The following is a 19,323-nucleotide window of genomic DNA, read 5'->3' as shown; positions in this document are numbered from 1 at the left end:
GAATGCTGGATTGGGGTTGAGAGGAAAAATCTAAGTAGGAAAATTGCAGAGTGTCTTTGGCAATTCTCTAGTATGACAAGGAAAATGAAGCCCCATTCCTCACAGATCTACGAGTCAGGTCACATCAGGAGTGCACCTATAACCTGGCCTGATAGTAGAGGTTTGACCTTCTCATTGTCATAGACTCATCGCATGGCTAAGGAAGACAAAAATATCCTCTCAAAGTGATATTGTGATAGATGAAAGACAGTAGGAATATTGGCTGAGATTGGCCCAAACAGCTGAGATTTTGGTGACTTCTTTATTCAGGTATGGTTAGGAAATGAACCACAAATTTTGTGGCCCAAAAGCCATTACTCCTTTTAGTACTGAAATTACCTCCATGTCTTTTCTGACAAGTACCCTCCAGCCTTTGCCACTCTTTTATAGCCTACTATTTCCCAGTTTCATTTATACAGTTAGACAGCTTCATTTATAAGTAGATATATTTCTTCCATCAGTTCCTTTACTTCCTTCCTGATAGTCATGGCCAATTCCTTTACTGAACACTTATCAAAGGAGTCCTCTGATGTTCCTTTTTATCCATTTATATTATCATGTATCTAGCTTTTCACATGCACTTCCCTTCTTAGCCATATTCCTAGGCATTTTGTCCTCATTGTGGCAATTGTGAATGGGAGTGAGTTCATGATTTGGCTCCAGGCTTGACCAACGTGTAGAAGTGCTAGTGATTTTTGCACATTTATTTTGTATCCCGAGACCTTGAAGCTGCTTATCAGCTTAAGGTTTGGGATTGAGACAATGGAATTTCTAGATATAGAATCATGTCATCTGCAAACAGGGATAGTTTGACTTTCTATTTTCCTATTTGTATGCCCTTTTTCTTGCCTGATTGTTCTGACCAGAACATCTAATACTATTTTGAATAGGCATAGTGAAAGAGGGCATCCTTGTCTTGTGCCAGTTTTCAAGGGGAATTCCAAACCACTGCTTAATCAGATGACACAAATGGAAAAATGTTCCATACTTATGGATAGAATCAATATTGTGAAAATGGCCATGCTACCCAAAGTGATTTATATGTTCAATGCTATTCCCATTTTAACTACCATTGACATTCTTCATAGAAGTAGAAAAAGCTATTAGGTTGGTGCAAAAGTAATTGCAGTTTTTGCAATTACTTTCAATAGCAAAAACCATGATTACTTCTGCTCCAACCTAATATTTTAAAATTTATATGGAATCAAATAAGAGCCCAAATAGCCAACATATGAAAAAATGCTCACCATCACTGGTCATTAGAGAAATGCAAATCAGAACCACACTGAGACGCCATCTCCTGCCAGTTAGAATGGTGATCATTAAAAAATCTGGAGATAACAGATGCTGGAGAGGATGTGGAAAAATAGGAACACTTTTACACTGTTGATGGGAGTGTAAATTAGTGCAACCATTGTGGAAGACAGTGTGGCGATTCCTCAAAGACCTAGAAACAGAAATACCATTTGACCAAGCAATCCCATTACTGAGTATAGACCCAAAGGAATATAAATCATTCTATTATAAAGACACCTGTATGCATACATTCACTGCAGCATTATTCACTATAGCAAAGACACGGAATCAACCCAAATTCCCATCAATGATAGACTGGATGAAGAAAATGTGGTATCTATACACCATGGAATACTATGCAGCCATAAAAAAGAACAGAGTCATGTACCTTACAGGGACAATGGAAAGAGCTGGAGGCTATTATCCTTAGCAAATTAATGCAGGTACAGAAAACCAAAGAATGCATATTCTCACTTATAAGTGGTAGCTAAATGATGAGAACACATGGACACATAGAGGAGAACACCACATACTGGGGCCTACCAGAGGGTAGGAGGAAGGAGAGTATCAGGAAAAATAATGGATACTAGGCTGAATACCTGGGTGATGAAATAGTCTGTACAACAAAGCCCCATGACGCACGTTTACTTATGTAACAAACCTGCACAGCCTGCACACGTACCCATGAACTTAAAAGTTAAAAAAAAAATAGCCTCCTACTTCCCTTTAAATAGGATAGAATTATTGATCCAGTTTTTCCTGTAGAAATATCAACTTAAAACAGATGAGAAGATCACCTTTGTTTTAGGGTTTATGGTGTCTTACCCCTCTCTCCACCTCCTCTGGCCATGAAAGAATACCATGCATGAGAGTATTTAGCTATTGTTCCTGAAAATACTCTCCTTGTTTGCTTTGTCATGGAAAGTTGGCATCTTGACATAAGCTTGTTTCTGCTTCTCACTCCTCACCATTGTTCAAGGCTAAGGTCACCTAAATAAAGAGCATGATTGACTCTAATTTGGCTGATCACCAAAGTATTTAGGTTCATAAGAGTGAAAAAGGGAAGCAGCAGCCTCAGTCTGCAACATCTGCCCATGCAATTATGCTTTAGAGACAGTGGAGGTTGCCATGCTTGAATACATCTAAGCATCTGGAGATAAGTCAAATTAGGAGTGAGGAGGCTTATGTGCAGCAGAGGCTCCAGTGTAAAAAGATGAGGGAAATATATAGTCTATAACGAGGCTATCTAAAAATGGTTCATTCTCAAGTGGTAGCTCAACGATAAGGCAATTTCTCTGGTTCTTCAGCTCTTCACAAGAATAATCATAACAAAATTTATAAATAATCCCATTTCTATGGAACACTGAATCTGAGAGGAGAAAGCAGCCTTTAGAAGCAAGCTATCCTAGCACTGTGGATACATGTCATTCTTACTGCCAGAATGATTGGGCAAGATAACACAAGGAATCATTTAAGAGAGAAAAGTAAATTTATGCCTCCACTAAAAAGGTATATAGAACAGTGCTGCTGACGATAGATTTTCCTTTTAGCCTTTGATTGGTAGGGGTGGGGATGTACAGAGCATCAAACTTCTTAGGACTGATCAAGGAGACAAATACTGTGAATGATATGAAATGAAAGGTTTATTATAGGTTTGAGACCTTAGGTCACCGGGGCTAACAGCCAGGAAGAAAACCTGGATGTGTAAAGATGGAAAGAATTAAACAGAAGCCAGGATGGACTGGAATGCACAAGGACAGCCTAGAGTCTATTTCTGTCTTTCATTACCTCAAACCTTGACAATGCAGGCGATATTTTTTTGGTTTTTAAATTGTACTTTAGGTTCTGGGGGACATGTGCAGATCATGCAGGATTGTTGCATAGGTACATACATGGCAAGGTGGTTTGCTGCCTTCATCCCCCCATCACCTATATCTGGTATTTCTCCCCATGTTATCCCTCTCCACCCCCTGCTGTCCCTCCCCTAGCCCCCCACCAACTGACCGCAGTGTGTGATCCTCCCCGCCCTGTGTCCACGTGTTCTAATTATCACCCACCTATGAGTGAGAACATGTGGTGTTTGGTTTTCTGTTCTTGTGTCAGTTTGCTGAGAATGATGGTTTCCAGATTCATCCATGTCCCTATGAAGGACACAAACTCATCACTTTTTATGGCTGTGTAGTATTCCATGGTGTATATGTGCCATATTTTCTTTATCCAGTCTATCGTTGATGGACGTTTGGGTTGATTCCAGTCTTTGCTATTGTAAACAGTGCCGCAATGAACATATGTGTGCATGTGTCTTTGTAATAGAACAATTTATAATTCTTTGGGAATATACCCAGTAATGCAGGCGATTTTCAAAAGGAACTGGTGCTGTTTACCATAGAGATGCACAATGTACCTAGTCTTGGACTTGGAGAAACAGAAGGGAGGGATTTAAACAGGAGATGATGCCCTAAGCCAATGAGGTGAACTTGCAATCAATAAAGAGCATGAGCTGCAGCAGCACCAGATGCTCTATGCTGACCTTCAGAGAATGGTTGCTGCTTCATTTCTGCCTTCTGGTATCACAAAACTATCTTTTGTGGCCAGCCTAGTGAAGAACCACAGGGGAAAGGGAAGTCTGGGTAACGTGGTTCCAGCTTGGTCAAAATGACACAGTACAAAGCCCCCATGCATTAAACGCGTTTGAGAAAGTCTTAGCTAAGCTAAACGGAGAGTAACTGTCTCCTCCAAGTAAAAGTCTATCCTCCCACCTACCTATTTTCTCTATCATACATCTAGTTACCTTTCTAATTTAGCTATTCTGAGGGGTGAAATTTATTCCCTTTCCCTCATAGTTGTATCCCTTGAACTATGTATCTATTAATCACACACATCATTATTCAACTTGTTTCGCCAATCAGGACTGAGACGGGAAGTAATATTCTTGTAGAAAAATGCTCATTCCAACTCATCATTGCTAGTAATGTAATTTGACACTTGGGCTAGTGCTGATTTGTTCCTTGTGGACTTACTTTCTCTAGTTGCTGCAAACAAAAGTAGTCAACCATATTTCCTAAAAAGGAGATTCGTTTATTTTAAAATACTGAAGTAAAGACATAATACTGGTTTGTGTTGTTCAGGCAGTATTTCCAGGAGGTCATATCCTTCAGATCTTAGACTTTTATTCTCAGATCTTCTGCAGAGGCATTTCTCAAGGCCAATACTTGAACTTCTAAGAACACAGCCAGAGAAGCCCTGACAGCCAGGGCCTCTTACTAAGCCTCTCTAGCAGGACACGGGCTATGATGCCATGAATATAACTTTGAGGCTTGCCAATGAGGATAAAAAAGAAAAAATTGTTCTCCAAAAGCCTCCATTCTGACCGACCAAGTATTCAAGAATGGCAGGACAGTGCATAATTTATAAAGGATGGTCACATTAAGCTATGGAGACAAAGACAAGCATCCCAAATAATTCTCTAGGGGAATTCTTTTTCATTTCCTCTCTGACCACTTCTACTCTGTCTGCAAATTCTGAACTCACCATTTACCTTAGAGAGATGTCAAATCAGGCCAGAGAACAAATACATCCAATTCTTATCTTTTCAGTTCACAAGTCTTGATCACAAAATACAGAAAATAGTTCTATAAGGATCCGAAGTGGTAGAATAGGGTTTTCTTCCTGGCTTCAGGTTACATTAAGCACAAAGACCCTCTGTGCCTGGAAGTAGAGGAGACTGATTTGTTGGGATCAGCACCATCCCCAACCCCCTCAAGATGCAGCTCTCAAGACTCCCAGTGCTGTGGGGTGATTTCTGAGTGCTCCTGGGATATGGTGAGATGAGGAGCTTGGCTGAGAGCAAGAGGAATTATACTGTCCAGTTTGCAGAGTCCTACGGTCAGAATGAAGGATGGGTTCCAGACAGATGTGGATCAGCTGGTCTCTTCCAGGATCCTATGGGGATATGACTGGTTTCAGTGGATCAACAATGCCAGAGAATCCAGGCGGTTAGTGCCCACAGGTCAGGATGTGAGGGGGCACCACGCATCACAGCGCAAGACACATCTGGGTCAGACGCCAGACAAGGAACAGCAAGCGGAAGGCATTCCTCTTTGTGATTTCTATCGTGACAATTTTGTAAAAACCCACTTTATCCTCTACTGCAGTTTTCAATCTAACACAGGAAGGTAATAGAAAAACTCCTGGGGTAGTTTTGAAAATTTTATCAGATTGAATTATCAACTGGAATTGACTAAGATCATTGTTAATTGGATTTGGTAGGATGTAGCTGTCATCCATGACTCAATTTTAAGTTTATTCAAAGACCCATTCTGGCTGATGTAGAAAAAAAACCTGAAGGCAATTATGTTTTTACATAACTGGGTCTGTGACTATAAGTTTTATGCCTGTTACACAAGCATAAAGGTATTGTTTTTACCAACACAGAGCTAATTAGGTGGGTGTAAACTAGTTGAAAAGCCTCACATGGACATGAGTGGGGTCCAGGCAGCCAAGGGGAGCAGAAAAGCTGGCTCTGTTTATACAACTTTCTGCAGAGTAGCAAATGGAGGGAGCTTTCTAAAGCCAGGGCTGGTACATTTGTAAGTCATGATGAGCACATTCTCCATGGCCTTTCCTGAAACTTGTTTCAGTTACTTTTCTCAGATTATCACCTACCCCCAGAGCCTTGTAGTGTATGGTAAGTATTAAGAGGCATGTTTTTATTTTTTATGTTCCAGGCAATATAGAAGCATTTTACGTTATCACATTCTTATAAAAAAACCTTAAGGGGCTGCCATTAGTTTCATTTTCAAGAGAAAACTGAGGCTTGCATTATACAACACATCTGGTCTGACAAATACTGTTTCAGGTTCATCTCCGTTCTTTGATTTCAGAGCCCAGGTTCTTAGCCACCTGTTAAGAACATAAAACCACAATAATGCCTCCTCTCGCAACTGCCTCCCCATCTTTGCTTTTTCTGTGAAGACCTGCAGACTCAAAAGGGTCTGATGCTAGTGTATTTTACTCCCACTTTGTGTTGGTGATGGAAAAGCAGCACTTGTGTGACAGGGAAACATGACACTGTCTTTGAATGAGAGATTCAATTGTTGGACTTATTTGTCCCATCTTCATAATATGCATTCTCCAATGTATATTCCCTTTCATTCTGTTCAGAGATAACCCCTTCACCATGAAGAGGGCTGCCTATGACTACTGCTGACAGTGGGACCAAATGCTGTAACATAAACTCACACCCCAAGTATGATAGAACTTGTCATGAGTGGTTGTCCCTGGATGGAATAGTAGCATCCATATAAGTGATATTCTCTTTGCCTGCAATCATTCAACACCATGTGAAGACACTAGAGATGACTGGTATTTGGTCTTGGTCTATGACAGACCCAGCAGATCATCCAGGGAAAAATACTTTGATATGGGTTTTCTAAGGTTATTCTTTCAGGAAGTTCTTAGTGTAATATTAATCTTTCTAGTTTTAATTAAGGTCAAGTTTTAAGAGCCCCACTCTATATGCACAGTCTGCTTTACATGGTATAAAAAGATTTTAGACATTATGCCAAAGAGATATCCTCTGACAAAAGTTCCTGGTCACTTTCCTCAGCACTGGTGCTGCTGTTGGACTTGAATGTCATCTTCTCCAATGCCTAGGCTTATGATTAGGAGATCATCTGTAAAGTACGTTTCTGGCTCAGACTTATTTGGAGTTGAGAAAAAAATACTAATCTATAGATTACATTTGGCACTAAAATTATGCTCATAGAAGCCTATCTTCTCTCAGTAGCTTCAGACATTGGACTGCAGAGACCTTGATAAAGATGGAGGAATGACAATCTCTCATGTCAAGACAATAGAGGAAATAAAATGTGACTCAACTTGATCTTGGAGTTAGGCATAGATTGAGGACATAGAAATTTACAACTAGTCAGGGGTTCAGGGGTTTAGGCTAAACTTTAGAAAAGAGCTCGTGCAATTACAGTTTCCTACATTTTTGGTGGGGGTGGGGGCGGGGGATGGAGGTCGTGGGATTGATAAGCAGTTTATATGCTAGCTCTGATTTGATCACTGGCTTCTTTAGATTTTTGTCTTTAAAAATGCTAAAGCAACTTATTTTTAACCTAAGGTCATCACTTTCGCCTTCTTAACATGTTATTGTTTGTAAACGTAGTTAAATAATTTAAAATTGGAAACATTTGAGAACTAAAATGTACATATAATCCTAATTTTGGATCACTAGGATTGGGAGTGACTGCTTCATTCTACTTGTCATGCATTGCCACAAAATGCCTGCAGGTTTCTGGCCTGAAGTAGTCCTCTCATTACAGAACCTTTGTGATCAGTGAATAATGAAAGTGGTCAAATCATAAGTTAGAAGTAGCAACAAGAATTCTCCAGTGAGATCTGGAAGCCTTTCAAAGTTTTTATGCTCCACAGGGCCTCCATCTATTCTCATCACCTTTGGCTTTCAGTTACCCCACCCCCCTTCACAATCCCATTACCTTCTTCCGTCTAGGCCATTTCGTTATTTTGGTGTGGCTCCTGTCTACCAGATACACCAATCTCAGGGCCTCTGAAATGGGATCTTCTAATGTCCTTCCCTGTCTACTCTTCCCTGCTCTCAGCTAACCCTATTATTAGGAGATACAGAATATTGCAAACTCATCTGTTTAAATGGGGCAGGACTTGGTTTGAGGATTTTAATTCTTGTGCATGGTAAGGTCTCATTCCAAGTCCTATTAGATTAAGATTTCTCATACTTATTTCCATTCTTAACTGAAGGCCTTTTCTGGGGCAAGCCAAAAGGTTGGAAAAGCTTGTCAACATAGTTGAGATTTTCTAGACCTTTACTAACAATTTTAAACTGTCCCAGATGTTAGAACATAATTCCGCCTTCTAGAAATTCTGCTTTATAACATTCTACAAAGAGGAATGAAGTTTTATACTAAAAAAAGTAAACAGAAATTATCTTACTTTCTGTGGCCTGTATGAAATTTTATAGTTAAACAGGGAATTGTAGTACAAAGACTCACACCCTGATTTTCTTCACTTTCAGATGTTGGGTCTATACTGCACAGAAAATCCATGATCAAACAGAATAGATTTTAGGATTACTCTTAGACTCTCATCCTCAAAGTTCAGGTAGGACCCAGAAATTTCACTGGCTTCTACAGTCAGAGCCTTGTCCTGTCATGACTAAGTATTTATATGCCCCGTAAGAAAAGGTGACTATTGGGTATTGGGCTTAATGCCTAGTAATAATCTGTATAACATATCCCTGTGACATGAGTTTACCCATGCAACAAACCTTTACATGTACCCCTGAACCTAAAATAAAAAGACGTAGAACAGTCACCTGGGTTGAGTCCTTGCCTTCATATGGAGAAGAGTCTCTAGGATCTGCTTGGTGCGGACAGCATAGACAATTGGGTTGAGGACAGGTGGGATGAGGAGGTAAAGGTTGGCCAAAAGGATATGGATATGGGGAGGCACACGATGGCCAAAGCGGTATGTGAGAGAGGAAACAGCAATGGGGATGTAGAAGACGAGGATGGCACAGATGTGAGAGCCACATGTCCCTAAGGTTTTAAGCCTGGCTTCAGAGGTGGCCAACCCCATTACAGCCCTGAAAATCATCACATAGGAGGCAGTGATGGCCAGTGAATCCAGGATTAGTACCAGGAAACCAATCCCCATTCCATACAAGTTGTTGACCTTTGTGTCACCACATGCCAAGGTGACCACAGCCATGTGCTCACAGTAGGAGTGGGCAATGATTTGGTTCTGGTAAAGGGGCAACCTCAGGCAAATCATTAGGGGCAGAGGTCCAATGTAGATTACTCCCCGGAGGAGGGCTGCCAGCCCCAAACGACCCACCACAGCATGGGTGAGCAACGAGGTATGGTGCAGTGGGTCACAGATGGCCACATAGCGATCAAAAGCCATGGCAAGGAAGATGCCTGACTCAACAGTGGCAAAGCAGTGAATGAAGAACATCTGGGCCAAACAGGCATTCACACCAATGTTGTGGGCACCAAACCAGAAGATGGCCAGTAGTTTGGGGATGGTAGAGGTTGACAGGACCAGGTCAATGACAGCCAACATGCACAGGAAGAAGTACATGGGCTGGTGCAGGCTGTGCTCCATCCTTACCACAGCCAGGATGATCATGTTCCCTAGCACAGCTACCAGGTACATGGAGCCAAAGGGGATGGAGAGCCAGATGTGCAGGGACTCCAGCCCAGGGATGCCAGTGAGCTGGAAAGAGGTAGGCACGGAGCAGGCATTATTAGGGGTTAACATATTCAGGGATCTGGAGTATCCAGGAGATAGGAGCTCTTAGTTTTAGATTTTTTACTCTTGTGAGAGATGCTTCTGGGAACTGTAGACTAGATTCTCATTTCCATCTAGGATGACTGGTGGTGCCTGTAATAAAGAATTCTGAATGCCAACTTAAAAAAATCAGTTACATGTTTTATAAATTATTTGTAATGATACCTACTGTTAAGTGTAGAAATGGCATGCTCATGATTTTTACTAAATTGCCCTACCACACTGTAAAATCTCCAAAATTATGCATCCCCTTTAACTAGTAATTTTACTTTAAGAAACTTTTTCTGAAGGAAACAAATACAAAAGAGTTCTGCATGTAATAGTTAAATGTAAGCCAATGTATTTAGCCAGTGCCTGCATATGCTTCTCTTATCACTGATCAATAGCAACATGATGTGTGTGTATCACAATCCTTTACAACAGACAGTATGTCTATGTCAAAAAACATGCATTTGTATTTTCTCTATGCCTTGAGTTTCCAGCCAATGAGAACTTGGCAAAGCACATTCTATTGAAAATCTCAGCCAAAGCTCTAAATGCCTCAGCCAGATTGCTCTTCCATTTTATCCAGTGTTGAGTATATTCTGCAACAAGTGTTGTTCATTCAGCTTTGGCCACTCTTTCTGCCATTTACTTTGTGTCTGGCAAACAATATTGACACTAACAGATATGAAAAGCACGGGAGTAAAAATGTTGGACCTCTTGCAAAGGAAAACAAAAAGGAAATGCATCAGGTTGAATTGCTAAAATGCAAGGTTTATCATGGCTTGAGTTGCCTCTGGGAAATGTTAAAGAATGTTGGAGTGTAAAGACTAACAGGTGATTTGGGATTTGTGGAAGTCTTCTGACAATAGCAACACTAACCAATAACATAGATTAGATGTTTGCAACTAATTTTTTACTAACAAAAAGTTGGACTAATGGGTTCACAAAGCATTAAATTCATCTACTCAATGAATTAGATTATGTTGATATTTTTAGAGATAAATATTTCCTGGTATAAGGTTCACATCATAGTATAAGTCAGGGAAGAGCAGGAGGCAGATTAATCTATAATTGTATTAAAGAGAGGGAGATGGGGAGAGAGAAATACACACCCTTCAATAGAAAAGGGTCTAGGAAGATTTGTACCTAGCTTTTCTCTGTTGATTTTGGGTGGATGAGATTTGTGTTTTATATTATGCCTTTAAATATGATCAAGAGCTTTATAAATAAGGTTATAAAATATCAAATCCTGCTAAAAATGTAAGGAGAAAATTTGCCATGGTAAATGTATTAAGGAAGCACATTACCTTTTCTCTGAATGGGTTTAATATTGGTTTGTTCAGACTGTCAAATCTAGTTGATCAAAGATATTTAGCACAGGACCCACTTTTCCAAAGAAAAAGCTTTCATTTAAAAGTTGACCAGACTTGATGGTTAAACAAAATAAAAACAGATATGATTTGTAAAGAAATGTTTACTCTAAGGACAGGGTCTACTAATTTTTCCTGGCAAGAATCTGGATATCACCTATAATTTGAGATAATAGAATACATCTTTGAGCAAATTTTACTATTTTGTCCATCTAATAGGAATTAAAAAAGAGTAGACTGATAAAACAGCCAGCAAGACCCTTCTGCCCAATCACATCCTTCTTGGCCTCCTTGTGAGGTGGCAGGAAGATCAATTTATAAAAACCATTGTCTACTTTTTGCCATCTGTCCTTCACATGCTTCTAAAAATCTAGCAAGGAATCCTGTTGTTCACATCCTCAGGTTCAGAATCAGCGGGCAGGGGGTCTGACATGCCCTCTGCCTCAGGTCTGCCCTCCTGACCATTCTTACCATTAGTTAGCAAGTCTCATGACACCACACACTTTTGTTAAGTTTTACTACCTCCTTGGTTTTTACCTAGGGAGATTTTATATCCTTCAAAGTCCTCATGGCAGATAACCCTTCTTTGGTATCTCTAGTCTATACCAGAGTGGGTGGGTAAGGGAAAAGAGACACCATAGTCGCTACATTCCCCTAAATTTTCTCAAACAAGCCCATGCACATTTCAATTTATCTACAATGTTAAATAGCAATTACACTTCTGAAGCAGATGAGCACAAGAAACGTTCCTGTGGTAACTCATGGCTCCTTAATTCAGGCTCCAACATTCAGTTTATGTTTTTATGAGTTTACTTTTTGGTCAGGCATTGACTGAGTGCTAAATAGAAATATGAAAATTTTGTGAACTTAACAATGGTTTATGAGTTTTCCATGTTAACTGTTTTAGTGATTTGTAATTCTTCAATATGCGTATCAGTTATATAATGCATATAAAGTCATTTCCTCTGGGTTCAAAAGTAAGATTGCTCTGGATTCATTGGATAAGATGGGAAAAGAAAAGGAGGTCTTGGAGGGCAGCCCCACACAGCTGTTCAGGGGACCAACTTGTCACTAACAAGCCACATTTTCCTTCCAGACCTTCATCTTACTCTGGGCAAATTGCTTAACCTCTTGAAGCCTCCCTTTTATTTATATGTGAAATGGGGAGAATATTGCAAAGGATAAGCATATAGAACAAATGAGATGGGTGTGAAGCTCTTGGCATATGACAGCAGCTGCCCTTCTCTGAATTCTTGCTGTTTAATATGGGATTGGACCACAATTTATCTTTTACATATTGAAGTGATTTCTTTGTGTTTGTTACATCGGACATCTTAGATTTAGAAGATGTTGCAAATATTTAGGAATTATATGGCTGGAACAGGGATCCAAGATGAACATTAGTCAATGTACAATTTTATATACAAAAGGAGAATACCTAACATTTATGTCTAAAATTGTGATGGACCATCATGTTAAAGCAGAAAGAAACCCAATTATTCAATGTGAGGGTAAGTCAACACAGTGGTTGCTCATCACAAAAAGTGTCCAGAGGAAGCTGGGACAAGCGAAAATTGAACATATTGCTATTGTGTGTATGTGTGTGAGTGTATGTACACACACACACACACACACACACACAAATATGTATGTTGACTATTGGCATCTTAAATGGTGGTCTTAACTAGGTTGTGGAACCTAGAGCATTCCAGAGAAATATTTTCTATGTCAGCCTACTTGAAGGCATCCTTATCTGGACATTGGTGATATGCCCTTAGACCCTGGGAGAGGCATTTTGACCATGAGTCCAAGGGTTTTGGAAGATTGTTATGGTGACAAGCACAGATTAGATTAAGTTCAAATGCTAAACTCTGACTTTAAGCAACAAAGTGTTTGTTTTCTGGTCTGTATAATGCAGGGGAGCAATAGCTAGCTTGGAGTTGCTTCACGTATTAAATGAGTTGTTTGTAGATGTGTGTGTATGTATATATATACACCGAAGGTCAAGGGTTAGGATGCCTGACCTCTGAATAGGCACTGTGTTCTCTTTACCTGCTCTTCCTCCCTGTTCTTTGACTCCTTCCACAGGACACAGAGTGCTATTTCATATGACTTTTGACTATTTTTCCTATGGTACAATTAGCCTCTTTACTGTGGATACAATCAATTGAAGAGACCTGGCAATGGTGCAAGAATGAGATCAGGAGAGAAGGTTGCCTGACTGTGGAGCAGAAGACCAGTTGACTGTTGAGGCTGGAATAGTCCAATCTTTTCTCTCCTAAAGAAGTACTTTTCTCTCCTAAAGAAGTACAAGCCTTCCACCCTGGGGTTTCTCTTCTTTGATTCAATCTTAGACAGGTTATACTCAACGTATTTTCTCTACTTTTGATTAGATCTGTGAGGAAGGACATAGATGGACCAAAAAGCAAATAGTTTCTGAAACTTCGAGATTGCTTCCAGTAACTTTGGCCCCTTCTCTGGAATGTACTTACCCACTGGGGTACTATCCATAGAGCTCTGGGCTGTTTGTTAAAGTGGTCATCTGAATGCTGGAACAAATTTGACTGTCAATGGGAGGCCATGCCACTGATCTCTTCTATTTCTTCTGTGCTTTTTAGGTTCTGAAAATAGTTACTTCCCAAGAGTTGCACAGAAAAGCCTGCATACTTCCATATGGACATTTAGTTACCCCCTTGGGAGCAGTCTCCACTCCCCACATCACATTCTACCTCCAAGGACTGGAACACAGACTTTTATTCCCACTTCCCCACTTCTGGGCTCTCAGCTGGCCCCAGGTCTCTGACGATCCTCTCCTGGGCCAAAAGCACTCAAGGATGCCAAGAGGGATATTGAGAGAATTCACAAAAAAAAAAAAAGGTGGGAAAAACCCTTCGGTATTGGCATAACCAATATGAACATTTTTCTTTGGTTAATCATAACTATTATCAAGAAATCTTAATACAAAAATCTAGGCTATACAAAGAAGAAATTTACTGAAATAAAAATATTAACATTGTCAATTTGCATTCTACTTTTTTCCAAGTTGTTTTTTCTTAAAAACATTTGTAATCACAAGTTGAAATAGTTGATGTCCATTCCTGTGATTATTTAACCTATACTTCCTAGTCTATCATTGATGGGCATTTGGGTTGGTTCCATGTCTTTGCTATTTTAAATAGTGCTGCAGATAGAATTATTTACATTCCTTTGGGTATATACTCAGTAATAGGATTGCTGGGTCAAATGGTATTTCTGGTTCTAGAACCTTGAGGAATTGACACACTGCCTTCCACAATGGTTGAACTAATTTACATTCCCACTAACAATGTAAAAGCATTCCTATTCCTCCACAGCCTGGCCGGCATTTATTGTTTGACTTTAAAACTGTTTATTCATGTCTTTGACTGCTTTTAAAAATTTTAAGTTTCAGGATACAAGTGTAAAATGTGTAGGATTGTTACATAGGTATATATGTGCCATGGTGGTTTGCTGCACCCTATCCACCTGTCATCTAGGTTTTAAGCCCTGCATGCATTAGCTGTTTGTCCTAATGCTCTCTCTCCCCTCCCCCTCTGCCCCTCCCACCCTCCAACTGACCCAGTGTATGTTGTTCCCCTCCTGGTCCTGTCTGTGTTCTCACTGTTCAACTCCCACTTATGAGAACATGTGGTGCTTGTTTTTCTGTTCTTATGTTAGTTTGCTGAGGATGATGGCTTCTAGCTTCATCCATGTCCCTGCAAGGACATGATCTCATTCCTTTTATGGCTGCATAGTATTCCATGGTGTACATGTACCACATTTTCTTTATATAGACTATCTTTTTTTGTGTTTCTGTGGCATGTTTTAAAAATAAACTAACATTTGTGTTGGCAAAAAGACTAAAGCAGATTGCTCTCTAATGTGGGTAGACCTCATCCAATAAGCTGAAGGCCCAACTACACAAAAGGGCTGACCCTCCCTGTTCAGAGAACCCTTATTACTGGCATCCTTTGAACTGGAACACCAGTTTCTTTCCTTCCTTGGGACTCAGACTGAAATACTGACTATTCCTGGGTCTCAGGCCTGTTGGTCTTCAGACTAGATCTAAGTCATTGACCGTCTTAGGTCTTGAGTTTGGCAACTCATCCTGTGGAACTTAGGATTTGTCAGCCTCCATAATTATGTGAGCCAGTTCTTCATAATACATCTTTTTATATATACTCATCCTGTTGGTTCTGTTTCTTTGCAGAACCCTGACTAGTACGATGAACTTCAGTTATTTAACATTGCTGATAGAATCAATTTCACTAACTTTTGTGAGGTTTAAATAGCTATGTCAGACTTTTTAAGTAGTATGATTTGTCATTAATTGCTTTTGTACTTCCATGTTAAATATCCTAGAGAAGTTACATCAATTGAGAATTCCAAAGTTAAGATTTGACCCAATTGAGATAGCTGGCATCATCTTATCTTCTCTGAAATTAACATTTGCCTCAAGTTGTAATATGAGAGAACAAATGGCATTAGGTACCCTGTGTGTGGAAAAGTTGTTCTCTTTCCCCAATACACTATGTTCACGCTACAATGTGAGCCTTGGGGTGAAGCCAACAGTTGAGTTATGGAGCAAGGATGAAAGAGCACCCCCAAGATTTACTTGCAATCTGGAATTTTAGGGGATGCAAGGGTATTGAGAGATGTTTTTAGTCACAATGCCTGCTTCGAGGTTCACTGGGGTCAGGGTTACTGACACTTTATAGGTTGCTTTTCTGTGTGATACTGAATTCCTGAGCCCAAACTTGGAAACTGTGCTTTCCTGTTGTCACTTATCCCTGTGTTTGCAGAGTAATCCCCAGAATTCTAATGTATTCCAATTTTCCAATGCAAGATGGGTACAAAGATGACTAAATCAATATAAATGGGAAAGAAGTTTCAGAATTCAGAGGAATTAGACATTCCAGGATACCTCTCCAGCCTTAGGACCTGGGCAGTAATAGGTCAGCTGAGTCAGGCTAGGATAAAGATAATGTTTAACCAGTCTTGTCCCTATCTTTAAGGGCATGTGATCTGTAGCCATGTCGTTTGTATTCAAGTTTTGATTTTTAAAAAATAAGTTTGGAACAGATTAAAGAACAAAAAATAAGACCCAAGCATGTTTTCTACAAGAAGTCTACTTTAAATATAAAGACACAGATTAAAGTCATAGTATCTCTTTTTCATCCTTTTACCAATAATGAAAAGCAAACTGGGAGTTCTTTCCAGGAGGCAGAGCAAAATGGAATAGAAGGCATGACCGATAGTCCCCACCACAGGAAACCAGTTTAACATCTACACAGATAAAGCACCTTCATAATAACCAGAAAATCAGGTGAGCACTCATAGTTCCTGGTTTTAACTTTGTATCACTGAAAGAGGGACTGAAAAGGTAGAAAAAAAGTATTGAAGTGCTGATGCCATCTCCACGTCGCCTGGCAGTGGCAGTGTGGTGGGCATCTCTAGGTGCTGGGGGAGGGAGAACACAGCAATTGTAAGGCAATGAACTCAGTGGTGTCCCATTAGAGCAAACAGGACAATCAGCCCAGACTCTACGGAGGAAACATTTAAACCATCCCTAGACAGAGGGGAATCAGCAATCCCAGCAGTCAGAACATGAGTTCATGCAAACCTCGCTACTAAGAGCTAAAGTGCTCTGGGGCTCTAAACTTGAAAGGCAGTTGAGGCCATGAGAACTGCAACTGTTAGCCGAGTCCTAGTGTGGAACTGGGCCTAGAGACAGCAGATGGGGAAGCCCATGATCTACTGAGACACAAGCCAGCGTTGTTAATAGTGCTTGCCTCACTCTTCTCTCCCAGGCTGCACAGCTCACAGCGACAAGAGACTCTTCTGCTTGGAGAGGAAAGAAAAAAAAAAGAGGGGGGACTGTTTTGCATTTTGGATACCAGGCTCAGCCATATAATAGGGTACTGGTCAGAGTCGTAGGGCCTTAGCTCCTGGAGGACATTTTTAAATACACCCTGGGAACTTGCTACCTTAAAGGAAAGGAACCAGTACTGATAGCATTTATTACCTGTGAACTGAAAAGCCCTTGGTCCCTGAATAAACAACAATACCGAGGTACTGTGTCAAAGGACTTTGAGCCTCCGAGACATGCTGGCTTCAGGTAAGACTCAGCCCATTACCAGCTGTGGTAGCTATGGGGCAAAACTCCTGCTTGAGAAAAGCAGAGGTAAAGTAGACTGTCTTGGAACTTACACAGGTGCCAGCTCAGCCATGGTGGGATTTAGTAGAGTACCAAGTAGGCTTTTGGGGTCCCCAGTTTCAGGACTTGTCTCTGAGATGACATTTCTGGACCTGTCCTGGGACAGAGGGGATCCCAGCTCCCTGAAGGGCAAGGCCCAGGCCAGGCAGCTTTCACCACAAGCTAACTTAACAGCCTTGGGTCCTAAAGGGAACATTGTTAGTAGTCTGACAGCACTTTCCATGGGCCTAAGGTGGTGGTAGCCATGAGGTGAGGCTCATTTGCCTTTGGAAAGGGGAGGGAAAGGTGGGAAGGACTGCATCTTCTGTTTCAGGTGCCAGCTCAGTTGCAGTACAATTAGAATACTGGTTAGACTAGGGTTTTTGACTCTAGTCCCTTACTCTTGGATGGCACCTGTGGACCCACCTGGGGTGTCTTGCCTCCCAGAAGGGAAGGACACAAGTCTGTCTTGTTTTACCAACTGACTGTAGAGGGCCAGGAACTTGAATAAACATAGGCAGTAGCCAGGGAGTAGTTATAGCAGGCCTTGGGCAAGACCCAGTGCTGTGCTAGCTTCAGGTCTCATCATAGTTGTGGTAGACACAGGAGTGCTTGTGTCACTCAACCCCAAGCCTTATGTGGCTCAAAAAAGGCAGAGGTTGCAGTGAGCCGAGATCATATCACTTCACTCCAGCCTGGGTGACAGAGCGAGACTGTCTAAAAAAACAACAACAACAGACTATTTTAGAGAAAGAAGAGAATGACAGTCTACCTGGTAATCCAGAGAATTCTCCTGGATCTTTTCCAAAGCCATCAAGGTGTTACCTCTATTAGTTTTAAGAACCACAGCCATACTGGGCTTGGAATGACCCCTGAATATCTAGAAAATCTTCCCAAGAAGTATGGGCACAAACAAGCCCAGACAGTGAAGACTACAATAAATACCTAACTCTTCAATGCCCACACATCAAATAATAGATACTAGCACAAATATCCAGGAAAACTTGACTTCACCAAATGAACTACATAAGGCACCAGAGACAAAGCCTGGAGAAACACATGTGACCTTTCAGACAATTCAAAATAGCTGTGAAGAAACTCAAAGTGACACCAAAAAATTCAGAATTCGATAAATTAAAAAGATTGAAGAATCAAGCATAAATTCTAGAGATGAAAAATGCAATTGGCCTACTGAATGCCGTCTTAATAGCAGAATGGATCAAGCAGAAGAATTAGTGAGCTTGAAAAAAGGCTGTTTGACATACAGTCAGAAAAAAATACAAAACAAAACATGCCTACAGGATCTAAAAAATAGCCTCAAAAAACAGAAACATAACTATTCAAATCTAGAGTAAGATATCAACATCCAAGTACAAGGTTAAAGAACACCAAGCAGATTTAACCCAAAGAAAACTTCCCTCAGGCATTTAATGATCAAAATCCCACTATTGGAAGTTTGTTATCCTTGATAAACATCAGGGATAGAACAAGGATTCTGAAAGCAGAAGAGAAAGTATACAACAAAGCTTTCATACACCTGGAAGCAGATTCTCAGTGGAAACCATATATGCTAAGAGAGTGGCATGACATATTTAAAGTGCAGAAGGAAAAGAGACTTATTCCAGCATAATATATCTGGCAAAAGTATCCTTCAAATGTTAAGAAGAGATAACTTTCCCAAACAAAAGCTGAGGGATTTAATCAACATCAGACTTGTCTTACAAGAAGTTCTAGAAGAGTACTTCACTCAGAAAGGAAAGGATGTTAATGAGCAAGAAGAAATCATCTGAAGGTACAAAACTCTTTGGTAAAAGTACACGGAAAAACACAGAATATTGTAACACTAACTGGTGTGGAGACTACTCTTATCCTAAGTAGGAGGACTAAAAGATAAAAAATAACTTACAACTTTAAGACATGGATAGTACAATAAGATAGAAATAAAAAATTAAGAAGAAATGATATGGTCTGTGCCCCCACCCAAATCTCATCTTGAATTGTAGCTCCCATAATCCCCATGTGTTGTGGGAGGTAATTGAATCATGGGGTGGGGTTTCCCGTGCTGTTCTTGTGACAGTGCATGCC

At 40.4% G+C, this 19,323-nt stretch overlaps 1 protein-coding gene across 1 annotated transcript; it reads right to left on the bottom strand.

Moving 5' to 3' along the window:
* Nucleotides 1-8,688: 8,688 nt before the first annotated feature.
* Nucleotides 8,689-9,639, bottom strand: LOC105720066 (olfactory receptor 52M1-like). The gene has a single exon (XM_012456369.2). The coding sequence runs from the start codon at nucleotides 9,637-9,639 to the stop codon at nucleotides 8,689-8,691; it is 951 nt and encodes a 316-aa protein (XP_012311792.2).
* Nucleotides 9,640-19,323: the final 9,684 nt, after the last annotated feature.

Source organism: Aotus nancymaae, unplaced genomic scaffold, assembly GCF_030222135.1.
Source record: "Aotus nancymaae isolate 86718 unplaced genomic scaffold, 86718_ANA_hifiasm-v0.15.2.pri h1tg000059l, whole genome shotgun sequence".
NCBI classification, from domain to species: Eukaryota; Metazoa; Chordata; class Mammalia; order Primates; family Aotidae; genus Aotus; species Aotus nancymaae.
This window is presented reverse-complemented; position numbering and strand designations above follow the sequence as displayed.

Coding starts and splice junctions, on each gene's coding strand:
- LOC105720066 (XM_012456369.2), bottom strand. CDS start 9,639: ATGTTAACCCCTAATAATGCCTGCTCCGTGCCTACCTCTTTCCAGCTC.